Consider the following 13,727-nt stretch of genomic DNA (forward strand, 5'->3'; position numbering starts at 1 on the left):
AGTAATTAACTCTAGTTATATTCAATACCTTAAAATAAATTTTACTTATTTTTTAAATGAGCAGTTAAGATTAATCTGAATTAAAATGGAATTTAATAAATTGTTGACACAAATATTATTAAGTTAAATTTTCAAGATAAAAATAAAAAATATATTATATGAATATTTTTAATTTAATAATTCTTAAAAAAATATTTACTTATTAATAATAAATATTTTATTATATTAACAAGAATAAATTAAAAATTTAAATATTAAAAATAAATTATAAAAAATTAAATTAAGATTAAATTAAAAATCTTTTTTTTTTAAATTATTTAACGTAAATTTAAAATATTATTATTTAATTATTAAGATTTATAATTTATATACCGAAGTAGATTTAGCCCGTAGGAACGCAGAAGTGATCATTCACTTATTATTATCCGTGGCATGAAAATGCTAGGAATTAATTGAATAATTTGACAACAATTTATTTTGCGTGATAAAGTAGAAGAGTGGCACAAGATGAATTAAATTTCATTGAATTATGTGATGATATGAAGATGTGCCTTTTGATTGCTTGGTTAGGTTATATATTATTTCCCCATGTCCTTAAACTTAAATTAAAACCGTACAAGAAATGCGAATGGGGAAGTTGTTATTAACCGAAGTGATATTTGTCATAATGGGAGTGCTGGGAAAGGTAAAAAGCAATAGAGGGATGTAACGTAGGAGGTAGCAATAAGGAAGGAGAAAGGTGCAATCGCATATCGCAATCGCAACAGCAACAGCAACAGCAACAGCATCCGCATCGAGGAGAGAGTGCAGTTGGTGTGGGGATTTAATTTCAGTTTGGTTAGGAGTCCAGTCTAGTCCCCTACGAATCCAATCCAAATCAAATCAAATCGGTGGCCGGAAACCTAAGTTGGTTGAGATCCGATGGAGGCAATCGAAGAATTGGTTCAGCTCTCCGATTCTATGCGCCAAGCTGCCGCCGTTCTCGCCGACGAAGATGTCGACAACTACAAGCGCCCTTCCACTTTTCTCAATGTCGTTGCGCTCGGCAATGTCGTAAGTTTTTCTTCTACATTTCTGCAACTAAGATAGATAGATAGCACACGCGATGAGGTAACTGTGTCATGCACCCTCTCTCTCTCTCTCTCTATATATATATATATATATATATATATTACCTATGTGTATATGTTGGATCCGTTACGAATAGACTTGCAATGGTGGATCAGGGTGCTGGAAAATCTGCTTCGTTGAATAGCCTGATTGGACATCCCGTTTTGGTATTGCCTATTTGCATTTTCTTCCTTGGTTATTTCCTCTTCAATCCAGTCTTTATTTGGCGACTAAATCCGTCGTGAACTGCAGCCAACCGGGGAAAATGGTGCTACCAGGGCTCCCATTAGCATTGAATTGAATAGAGACACCTCTTTAAGCAGCAAGTTAATCATTCTCCAAATTGAAAATAAATCTCAACAGGTTTCTGCAAGTAAGAGCCTCTTTCACGGCAATATTGTTTTTAAAATAACATGTTTCTGATAGTCTTACTCTTTTTCTTTCCTTTCCTTCTCACAGGTGCCCTTCGACATTCTCTACAGGATCGACTAAGCAAAGGTTCGTCTGGTCGGAGCCGCGATGAAATATATCTGAAATTACGTACCAGTACTGGTAAGGCCATTTTTGTATCGTATGTTGCTTCCCTCCCTGTATGTGTTAATAAATAGGCTTTGGAGTTTGGACAGTTATGCTTGCATGCATTGCCATCATAAGACTTAATCATATTGTTCCGTTCTAAAATTCTGCAGCACCTCCATTGAAATTGATTGACTTGCCTGGATTGGACCAGCGGATAATGGATGACAAAATGGTAAGTAGGTATAAGTTATTTTGCCCCCAGTTTTTAAGTTTCGACGTGGCCTATTACTGCCTGCATTCCCTCAATTGACGGTGAAGTGTATGCTTAGATCTATGGTTGTTTTTGAGGTACCCTCTTTGTAGAGAAGTTTGATTTATTCTTTTTAATTGTTTTAGATCAGTGAATATGTTGAGCACAATGATGCTATTTTGCTGGTAGTAGTTCCTGCTGCTCAGGCACCAGAAATTTCATCATCAAGAGCCCTTAGAATAGCAAAGGAGTATGACGCAGAATGTAAGTTTTCAGCTTTTGTTTTGGTCTCTCTCCCAACTGCCCCACTCCAAAAGCCTCCACCTTACAGTTTTTAATAGTTGGTCCTTGAAACATGGTATTAGCTTAAGCCTCCACCTAATAGGTTGCTTGTTGCTTATATAAGGCCATTCATGAACCTCAACCTAACAGCTTAAGCTTTGGGCGAATTGGTCCTTGGCACAATTAAATCTCTTAAGTTTTGAAATTGCTTTCATATTTTGTACCTAGTCATATCCTCATGGTACTAGTGCATCTAACCCTTTTTTTGTTTGTGGGTTTCAATTATAGCCACCAGAACTGTTGGTGTTATCAGTAAAATTGATCAGGCTGCTACAGAATCAAAAGCCCTTGCAGCAGTGCAAGCTCTTCTATTGAATCAGGGACCCCCTAAAACCTCTGATATTCCATGGGTTGCTTTGATAGGGCAATCTGTTTCTATAGCTTCTGCACAGTCTGGAAGTGGTGCATCTGAGAACTCTTTGGAAACTGCATGGCGTGCTGAAACTGAAAGTTTGAAATCAATATTGACTGGAGCCCCTCAAAGCAAGCTAGGTAGAGTTGCTTTGGTTGAGGCCCTTGCTGGACAAATTCGCAATCGTATGAAGCTCAGGCTTCCAACTCTCCTCACCGGGTATTTATTTTTTACTAGCTTTTGTTTTGTTGTAAATATCCTCTTTCTTTTGTTAGCGCTGCTGATTTAAACTTTTCTGTTTGTCTAGCCTATTGATTTTTTTCAAATAGGCTTATTAATATTGTTTGCTTAAATGTTGTCTTTTTTAACGATTGATTGATGAAATGGGATACTACACAAAAGTGAGGAGAAGTAGATAACTAGAGGGTTGCACTTGAATCTTTACTCACGATGCCATGGCATGCTCATTGCCAATATCAAAGTGCATTATTTTTATGTTTTCTATGTTTTATAAATGCTCAAACATTAGGTTGTTATTGTCATTGTTCTCTTAAATTTATTAGGGATGTATATGGGTTAGGGTGGTTTGAGTTAAGCCTCAACCCAAACCCTGCCCATGTTTTTGTTACATCAACTATTCACTGATACATAAAGGCTTGCTACCTAATCAACCCAAACCAAACCATGAAAAGGAGAAGTGTATTGGATTAATTTATTATATTAGTCCTTTCAATCAACCTTCATTTATGCCATCTACAATTTGCAACATTATGTATTTGTCAAATGGTGAGAGGTTGATTGGTTCAACTTCTATTGATATTTCTTAGTATTTGTATAATAAATTAATAGCTTGTAACAAGTACGAATGTAGGCTTAAAAGTTAATTTGATTTTCACACACACAGAAAAAAAAAGCTGACAGGTTAGCTTCAATGGCCCTAACATATCATAATCCCTTAATTGAAATGCTGCAGTCTTCAAGGAAAGTCTCAAATTGTTCAGGAAGAGTTGGTGAAGCTTGGTGAATCAATGGTTAGTAGTGCTGAAGGTACAAGAGCTCTAGCCTTGCAGTTGTGCCGTGAATTTGAGGACAAATTTCTTCAACATCTTACTGGAGGCGAGGTTAGTAGTTTTATTATTTATTTTTACATTTTACAGAAGCAATGGTGCATAGCATTTGGTATTTTAGGGGAAAACTGGATCTGTCAGAAGAGTTTGGAATTTTTTTCTCTTGTGCCATATTAAGGGATTGGTAAAGATGGCAAGGCCTTTCTGGTGTTGTGCAGTTGATGCAGTGAGTTGGTGCCTTGAATTATAGAGAAGTGCCAGAAGTTTCAAGAATAACATCTTACCATTACCACTTCTTTTGGTTTAATTTGATTTTATTAACTTGGGTACTTCCTGCTCAAATAGTGGCTATTTTATTGGGTTTTTTTTATTGGATATTAAAATGGTGTGATTTGTTCAATTGATGAGTGATTTGCCCCCTGTTGGAACTTGGAAGACGTATTGTTGTTGCTTCTGTACTTTTCTCTTTCCCTCTCTACCTAATGAATTTATTGTCTTAATAAAAAAATTATTCTAAAGTGTTGAAATGATAGGGATTTTGGTGGAAAAGTAGGAAGATTGACTTTAGAGATTCCGAATATTCTCGTGTATAATGATGTGATGTATGTGATAGAAAAGGGAAACTTTAATTTTCATTTAAATTGCTCAAAGACTCCTAATCTTGATTAAATAAGGAAATAAATTGGAAAATATGATGGAATATGAAAACCAAGATACTTTAAGATCCTTAAGATCCCATTAGTATATAGAGAAAGTACTCCTTATGATGACTTTAGCAATAGTCACCCTTTGGTTGGTTTTTGGGGTTGAGTTAGGCCTAATCCATTCTCAATTTTTCTAAATATATTGTAAGATACAATACTGAGTTTGGTTTTGAAGGGAAAAAAATCCAACCCAATCAAAGTCAATTGGTTTGGTTTGGATTGAAATTGTTTTTCAACAAACTCAAACGAGTTATTTTGGTTCGAGTCATCAAGACTAAGGGAAGGAATATTTGATACTTCTCAAATACTATATATGTAGGAATTGGTTTGGTTCTAAAAAATATGAACCTAAGAACTGAACCAATAAAGATCAAATTCAATTGGTTCAGTTTGGGTAGGACCCATTTGTGTGAAAAAATCCAAACCAATTTAATTGGTTCAATTTGGTTTGTTGAGTTCATCAAGTTGATTCAATGCAATGAACACCTCTAATACCATTGAAGGGATAGGATGAATGTCCCTCCTTAATAGCTCAAATAGTAAGAGCCAGAGGAACATGTTTAGATGGTAAAGTTCTGTCCCTGCAATGGGAGGAGGAGGAACAAGGGGTGTTCGGGAAAGGGAGTGGAGAAATCTATTATGCATGTCTCTAATGAAAGAGACTGTTGGCAGCAGAATATTGAAGAGGATGATGCAGCAGTCATGCAGGGGCAAGTGAACATGAAGGGACTGAAGGGTGGTGCAGGGGGTTTGTCATCATTTTGGTAGTTTAGGGATGGGTGATGCCAAAGGGAAGAGAAGGCACTGCTTCTCTGATAGATTTCTTTTACCTTTCTGAATCTTATGATGTGTTTGGTTTGGTCGTTACACACATTATGAAGAAGAAAATGTGAAGGGAATTAATTTTGTGTTAGGCCAAATGTCTGTTAGGTTTTGTTCTAACAGAAGTCCAAACACACTATTTCCTTGATTTTCCCATTGTAATCAGAGCTTGGTCCTCTGAAAATTTCTTGCCGTTTCTATAGGAAAAATCAGTATAGCTTAAATAAAGTTTTGCTTCTTTAAAAATTTGCAATTTTTCCACTTAGTCCTTCCCTTTTCACTTTTTTATTCTAGTTGCTAAAAAATTGCTCTACCTTTTTCATCTGGTTTCTTTGTTCCTGATATGTTAATTTGTTCCATTATTTACTTACATAGCATCTGAGTTGATTTATATAATTTTTCCATTTGGTCTTTCCTTTTTACTTTTTTCTAATCTAGTCCCAAAAAATTTGTTCTTCATTTTCATCTGGTTTCTTTGTTAGTGATATGTTAATTTACTCCATTATTTACTTACATAGCATCTGGTTTTTTTGTTAGTGATATGTTAATTTGCTCCATTATTTACATGGACGAGATGTGTCATTAACAATATAATATCTTTCATATGCATTTGTTTTTATTTTGTATTTCAAATAATGAAATCGTATACTCTGATCTTGGGAATGGGATTCCCCCAATGTCAGTACAAGAATCCTATTTTTTCTGTATCAAATCACTTTCCTTTATTTCCTTTCAGGGTAATGGTTGGAAAGTTGTTGCTAGTTTTGAAGGGAATTTTCCTAACAGGATTAAGCAACTTCCTATTGACAGACACTTCGACATAAACAATGTCAAGAGGGTAAATCTTCTCCATTGAATTTGTCATCTTGTTTAGTTAGAATCTCTTGATTCTTGAGGTTCTTGCTTCTTATATCTCCATTTTGGGTTGTCAGATTGTCCTAGAAGCAGATGGATATCAACCTTATCTTATCTCTCCTGAGAAAGGTTTGAGATCCTTAATTAAAGGCGTTCTTGAAATGGCAAAGGAGCCATCACGAATGTGTGTCGATGAGGTATACTTTTAAATTTCTATGAGCTGTTAATTTTGTTTCTAAAGCTATTAAGGCTTCAGATGTGAAATATTGTCCAAAATAATTTGGGTAGTAGGTACAGACCTGACTATATGGGGCTCTTGTAAAAAAAAACAAAACAATGGTATGTCCTTTATCTCCTGCTACCCTTCTTAGTTGATGACTTACAAAGTTGCATCAAGGTCTGAACTGGAGGTGGAACCTTCTGGAGCAGTGGGGGGTTTTCAACCTTCAAAACCTGACAATTAATTGCAAGGGGGTGCTTTTACAATCTGAGGTGTTTGCTTCATAATCACTTAAAATTAAAAAAAAAGCCAGTTCTTGTTTGATTACATTTTTGCTCAATTTTGGCTCAAACAATTCAAGACAAAATTAGTTTTAAACTAGCCGATTTATATGCCAATAACTATTTCCCTTCTTTTTCTCCCACTTTCTCTTTCGTCTTTAGCAAAAATTTTATAAACTAGTTCTAAACATAATTTTAGAGGAACAAAATATCTTGTAAACTATTGTGAATTTATATAGATTTGTACAATTAGTTTTACACTTTTACTTTGAACAGTACTAAAACCAATTTTTTAGTTTGCCAAACATTCCTTAGTAGTCTTTGCTTTCTTTGCATAATGCACCTGCTGGAACATTTGGCCCATAAAACTATATGTTTTTTGGCCATTAAATATTTTTCTATTATCTCATGCAATTAATTTATTTGACCTGCACTCTAATAGAGATAGACTTATTACCAGGTTTTGATTTGCTATTGATACTGTTTCATGGAATCTGCAATTTTGTGATAGACTATTTATGAACAGAGAAGTAAAATCTCTAGGTGTTTTTTCTTTCTTTCTTTTTAAGAAATTATTTTGACAACTACCAAATTAGGTACATCGTGTGCTTGTGGATCTAGTTTCTGCTGCTGCAAATGCAACGCCTGGTCTTGGAAGATACCCTCCATTCAAGAGAGAGGTAACAATGCTGTGCCATAATTCATATGTACCTTGGTCTGATTTTTAGAAATTATCTTACTCATTTATTACAATTTTCAGATTGTGGCAATTGCAAGCTCAGCCCTTGAAACATTTAAAAATGAATCCAAAAATATGGTGGTTGCACTAGTTGATATGGAGCGTGCATTTGTTCCTCCCCAACACTTTATACGTTTAGTGCAGAGGCGGTATGTTTAATATATGACTCGTGTGATTTTATTTTTTTAAATGAGTTCATGGTCTTAATGTCCTTAATGGAAGCATTTTATTTTTCATGCATGTGGCTCCTATGATGAATTTGAAATTCATTAGAATCAATGGTATTGATTCAATATATGACTTCTAGAACCACTTGGTATTCAAGTGATTTGAAATTTCATTAGAAATACCGAAATAGTAAGTAAATATCCAAGATTCTAAAGATTGGAATGTTTGTAATAGCTGTGAGCACTTAGCTGACTGAAATCTTCGTCAGTTTGAGTCATATACTATTTGCTATCTCGTAGGTTACTGCAAGTTGTTTAATGTTGCATGCTCAAAATAGGGAGAAATAAGATGTGATATTGTCCTGATAATTTACCTTGCCAGCCTCCAACTTGTCCTTCATAAATAAGTCCCAAACTGCTAATGTTTTTCAGCTTGGAGGACATTGATTATGAAAATTGGGGGATGAGTGGATGACTTTTTCCCTTTAGTAATGGGATGGAGACTTCTTTCCCCATAAACACAATCATTAGCATCGACATTTCTTTTATGTTCATAAAAGTCATGTTAAATGAGCAATCTATATTCATTGCATTCTCTGCTATTAGGGAGCTAGATCATGCTCCTTTATTGTTAAAAAATGAAGGTAAGTAATGCAATAATGCATACAGAGCTGAGTTACTGGCTTGAATGTCTTTACTGTTATTTAAATCTAATCTTGAATAAATCTGTTGGACTACTCAAATTTAATATCCTGTATTTATCAACATAATATAGTTCATACATACAGTAATCTCTACCTGTTTAACCATTTGACTGCTGCTATATATATATATATATATATATATATATATATATATATACATATGTTATAATATAATATAATATAAATTTAATATGCTTTAACACTTACTAATTTCATTAGAATGGAAAGGCAACGACGAGAAGACGAGCTAAAGAACCGGTCATCCAAAAAGGCAATTGATGCAGAACAGTCAATCCTAAATAGGGTGGGGGATAATTTACTTCAATAAATAACAGACTTGAATGTTACATATCATGTTAGTGTTTTAAATTTTGGCTTTATATATACAAGATGCATGTTCTGTTTCCTTTTCTAGGCAACTAGTCCTCAAACAGGTCAGCAAAGTGGAGGAAACTTAAAATCAATGAAAGAGAAATCAAGTCAGCAAGACAAGGATACACAAGAGGGATCTGGTTTGAAAACTGCTGGGCCCGATGGGGAGATAACTGCAGGTTTCTATTATTCATCCTAAAATGTGTATTTCTGGTTTAACATCATTGAGGTCTTTCTTCTGTCTGTTGTGCTGCACCATCATTGAAGTGTTAACCTGGTGGCTTCCTTCTCTTCTTTATTGATTCCTATTATCCTCTCATAAATCTAGAGCTTCAGTATTTTCCTTACTCAAAACTGTTACCTTCATTTGCTTGGTGGTCATCCTCCCTAATGAATACAACTTGCAGTAGTTGGATATATCTGAATATTGATTGGCAAATGTTGGTTGTGGTTGATTGTTTAATCACTGAATTGGTAATTCACACATAGTATGCAGCATTATCATTTGAAGAGACAGTATCACTGAAGAAGAGAAAAAAAAATCAAAGATTCTTTTCCATTTCACCCTACTTTATAAATAAAAAATAGACAAAAATAAGATTATCTTGTTATATAATTATATTATCCAATAAAGTCATTACAAAACGCAAGGGCATTGGTTGATCCAAGTAGCTAACCCCAATGAGTGGTTGTTGGTGGATATCAATATATGTTAAGCTTTTTCCACAGCAGTTATCCATTATTGTTGGGTATTCATCTAATCTGAGTACCACAACAGTTTCTATACCTTCCCTTTCTTTCTAGGCCTTCCTTTCTCACCATATTAAAACAGGGAGTTGTATACTTCTTATTTACAAGTTTAGTACTTTGAATTTATTTCGCCTTTCAATGCAGGATATTTGTTGAAAAAAAGTGGAAAAGGTAGTGGTTGGAGTAGACGATGGTTTGTTTTAAATGAGAAGAGTGGCAAGGTTAGTAAATTATCTTATTCAATGCTGAATGACATGATTCAAGCCATTCTGGTTCAAGCACTTAACCTATCAGCAAGGAAGTGTTTTATATGGATAGAATTTCTTTGGTTAAATTGAAAATGATGTTTTGTGAACTCATTTGGGGGTATAGATAATAATTGGCTTTTTATGGAAATCATTTTAATTTTATCAAGTTCCTAGGAACTACTCTTAGTCTACCTCTTACCTCAGTTCTTGACATTTACAGTAATTGAGTTAGTTTGCAGCTGCTCGAGTGTTAGCCGTATGTTTTGGAATATGAGCCCGCTTATGTTATGATTAGAGGAACTTTCATTTTTAAGTATTAAAATGGACAAGGCAGGATACTGTTATGTTAGACTGAAAGTTCTTGTTGACTTGGTATTGTGTCTTGTCAGTTGTAAGAAAGAGCCAATATGTATTCAATCTCAATTTTATAAGTTCTTTTTGGAGGTCCTTGTTATTATGTTCTGAAGGAGGACAAAGCCTCTTTAATGAGGCTTGATTCCCAAAAGAATGTTCTTTTCTACACAGTTATCCAATACTTTCCCCCTACATCCAATTGGCAGGTCACTAGACCTGTATTTTTATGTACATTAAACTGTAAGATAACTATTTGTGTCATGTTATTATTGTTTATTATATCACTATATAATTAAATAAATGGACTGAACTCGTGTAGTCTGCTCGTTGTTACTATAGCTTTTAACTACGTTTAAGGATTCAGCCTTTCATTGGGGTATCTACACATTGTTATTGATGTTCGTTTTTTTCTCACTTTGTTATTGCATTTGTCTTTTTTAATGTTTTACTAAATGTATTGAATAGATCAATTTGATGACACTAATATTATGCTCCAAGGCAAGGTACCTTGTCCTTGAGCATATGACCTCCACCATCAGCACTATGATTAGCTCTTTCTAGACATCCTACATTGCATGGATTGATGTGTTGGAGGGCCAATGATTAACACTTTCTGAGCATAAGATGATTTGACTGTACTTCATATTGCCAGCTTGGATACACCAAAAAGCAAGAAGAGAGACATTTCCGAGGAGTAATTACATTAGAGGTATGAACTATTTTGTTTATTTCTTGAATTTATGTTAGAATGCCTATGAACTTAATTGTTTTTTGCGTAGTTAAGAACAAGAAAGGGCCAAACAACCACACAGTATAATCAGTTCAAAGAAGTTCAGTTATGTCTTGTTAATATTCTTTCATGTGAGACAACGTTTATTTATGGTTAAGCTTCATATTTTTAGTGTGGCATATAATCATGGTTCTGAGTCTTCTGACATATTTGACTTAATAGAATTTGGAGTTGATTGGAATAATGACTATTGTTAAACCTTTCAGCATGGTAATACCTCTTTTGCTTTTGGATGTGCTGAACAGGAATGCAATATTGACGAGATTTCTGATGATGATGAGGCCTCTGCTAAGAGTTCCAAGGATAAAAAGTCCAATGGACCTGATTCTGGAAAAGCATCAAACCTTATTTTCAAGATAACCAGCAAGGTCCCATATAAGACTGTTATGAAAGGTAGTCACTCTTGTTCTAATTTATGCATCCTCCCCTTCCTGTACCAAATCCATCACGGATCTGTACAATGCCTAGACTGTGTCAATAATGAGACATACATTTTGCAGCTCAAAGTGCAGTTCTGTTGAAGGCTGAGAGCATGGCGGACAAGGTTGAGTGGATCAACAAGCTAAGAAATGTTGCACAGGCTAAAGGAGGTCAAGCTGTTACTGAACCAAGTTTTCCCATGCGACAGAGCCTTTCTGATGGTTCCCTTGTAAGATTTTTCTATAATGGGATTAATTTAATAAGACCAATTAAACACTTGAATTTGTTTTCTTCCCCCATCATTGGTTCTCATATTGCTTGGTTTGTTTGGGATTTATTTGTTGAATACCAATTTTTTTCCTCTAGTGAATAGGATCCTTTGCTTACTGCTTATAGTTTGTACAAGTTATAAACATGAACCAATTTACAGTTCATCTAGAATTTGGTTTTGTATTTTCATAACAATTTATTCATGTTGCAAAAAAATTTGCAGGATGCAATGGCCAGAAAACCTGCAGATCCAGAAGAGGAGCTCAGATGGATGTCTCAAGAAGTGCGTGGTTATGTTGAAGCTGTTCTAAACAGCCTTGCTGCTAATGTCCCAAAAGTGAGCTTAGTTTATCAACTACCTAATTCTTCTCTTCAGATTTGATGCTGTTCATAAGATCATTTCATTTTGGCTGAGCAGGCAGTTGTTCTTTGCCAAGTAGAGAAAGCCAAAGAAGACATGCTTAACCAGTTATACAGTTCTGTCAGGTTAGTGCTGTCTCTTTTTGCCTGAATGTCTGATGACCGTTGAGTGCAATGATTCTTAATAGATATTATGTAACGTTTCTACCTATATTCACTCCTTTCATGGCTCAAATGTTATTGTTCATTCAACCCAAGTGTTGTATTGACCACATATGTACGTATTTGGTGGTAATGTGAATGCTCCTATGCATCGTGTTTTTTCTAATGGTTTCCTTGGATATGTCTTGGATATCAACACAAAGACACTTTGTATGGAGGTAGGCGAAGTTTATGCAGTTGCATTGGGTATCTGGTTGGAGCAGTATGCTTGCCTGTTTTAGTATGTGCCTTAAATATTCAACTTGTCCTGGGATGGGATAATATTTTTGGGGTTCGATGTTTTGTCCATGGCTATTTCAAGGGAGTTTCTGTTTCTGATATTATATTTTTGTTTGCTCATGTCTTGCTCATATTTAGTATGATTTCGTGTTTGTGATCCTATCCTATTCCCAGTTGCGCTTTCCCTTTTTTATGTATAATATTTTTTTATGTTTCCTTAAAATAACAATACTTGAATCTTTGATTTATTTATTTTTCCTTAAAACATTTTGCTTATTTACAAATACTCTTCAGGAATGAAACATTTGACAGTGAAAATGGTTTTTTTAATGCTGTGGTTGTCAGTGCTCAAAGTTCTGCAAAAATTGAGGAGCTACTCCAGGAGGACCACAATGTCAAGCATAAAAGGGAGCGTGTTCAGAAACAGTCATCTCTTCTTTCAAAACTCACTAGACAGCTTAGTGTCCATGACAATAGGGCGGCTGCAGCATCCAATTGGTCTGATAGAGGGAATGCGGCAGGTATGTCTGTTTGCTTGAGGTGCATTCTTAGAATTTTCTAATGTGCCACATTATATAGGATTTACTATCAGTAAAAGCTTAGCTGGTATGCTATCAATTTGGGAAATACTATAACTTTTGCATCTTTTGAAGAAAGAATATGATGATAAGATGATAGTATATAAATTTCGTAGTAATTCTGTAGAGTTGTTGAACATATATATAATGTGTTGATTGCAAACTTTTTTAGTACTCACTAGTGCGTAGAATCAGCATAGGAATCAGTTAAGGTGTATGGACTGTATTATTTTATTGGAGGTGGATATAGTTTTATCAAACAATTTTTTGCAGAAAGCAGCCCAAGAAGCTCTGGACCCTCATCAGGTGATGATTGGAGGTCTGCGTTTGATGCTGCTGCCAATGGTCCGAGCGACTTGTCATCTAGATATGGTTCTGGTGGTCACAGTAGACGTTACAGTGACCCATCCCAAAATGGCGACGTTAGCTCAGGCTCAAATTCTAGCAGTCGCCGGACACCAACTCGGTTGCCCCCTGCTCCTCCACAATCTAGTTCAAGATATTAGATGAGCTACATATGGTTTTAATCACAATTATGCATTCTTGTCGGATGGACGCTTTTGTTTTTTGTTTTTTTTGTCCTGCTTGTATCGACTGTCCCTCCACCTTCTTTTAGTGACTTTAGTGGGAATGTTATAGGTTTGTAGATAAAGTATTGCTATCGCAGTCATCTTAAGGTCATACGCAGTATGTGCCCAATTTTATTCCCTTACTGGGCATGTGGGGGGCATTGTTGGGTGAGATGATTTTGTGTCTTCCCGACATTCTTTTCCTCTTACAGATGTAATTGTTTTGTATCCAATGTGATTATCGGCATTTATATCAATGCGCATTAATCACGGGTGTTTTTCTTGTTTTTCCTGCAACTTTATGTTATACAAGAAAAAGTTTGCGTGTTTTAATGATTAGAATTCACTATTTAACTATCGTCGTTGGTCATCAGTCCCTTGGCAATTGAAAAAGAACAATTCTAATTTTCTACTTTTTTTTCCTCTAATTTTTCTTATTTGAT

At 35.0% G+C, this 13,727-nt stretch overlaps 1 protein-coding gene across 3 annotated transcripts; it reads left to right on the plus strand.

The window, feature by feature from the left end:
- Positions 1-391: 391 nt before the first annotated feature.
- LOC113848432 (dynamin-2A-like) lies at positions 392-13,636 on the plus strand. Of its 3 annotated transcripts, none has more exons than XM_027477939.1 (22): positions 392-1,053; positions 1,227-1,277; positions 1,363-1,483; positions 1,570-1,662; positions 1,800-1,861; positions 2,026-2,143; positions 2,450-2,792; positions 3,547-3,694; positions 5,903-6,004; positions 6,099-6,218; positions 7,119-7,202; positions 7,283-7,410; positions 8,352-8,436; positions 8,548-8,683; positions 9,399-9,475; positions 10,509-10,565; positions 10,892-11,039; positions 11,147-11,295; positions 11,560-11,673; positions 11,755-11,822; positions 12,483-12,658; positions 12,989-13,636. In XM_027477939.1, the coding sequence occupies exons 1-22, from the start codon at positions 922-924 to the stop codon at positions 13,219-13,221; spliced, it is 2,745 nt and encodes a 914-aa protein (XP_027333740.1). In that variant the 5' UTR covers positions 392-921; the 3' UTR covers positions 13,222-13,636. The 3 variants fall into 3 exon arrangements, with proteins under 3 accessions (XP_027333740.1, XP_027333742.1, XP_027333741.1); XM_027477941.1 differs by having other exon boundaries at positions 480-1,053; positions 2,031-2,143; positions 12,989-13,610; XM_027477940.1 differs by having other exon boundaries at positions 912-1,110; positions 1,208-1,277; positions 12,989-13,607.
- Positions 13,637-13,727: the final 91 nt, after the last annotated feature.

This window comes from Abrus precatorius, unplaced genomic scaffold (genome assembly GCF_003935025.1).
Source record: "Abrus precatorius isolate BTA unplaced genomic scaffold, Abrus_2018 Scaffold8, whole genome shotgun sequence".
Classification (NCBI taxonomy): domain Eukaryota; kingdom Viridiplantae; phylum Streptophyta; class Magnoliopsida; order Fabales; family Fabaceae; genus Abrus; species Abrus precatorius.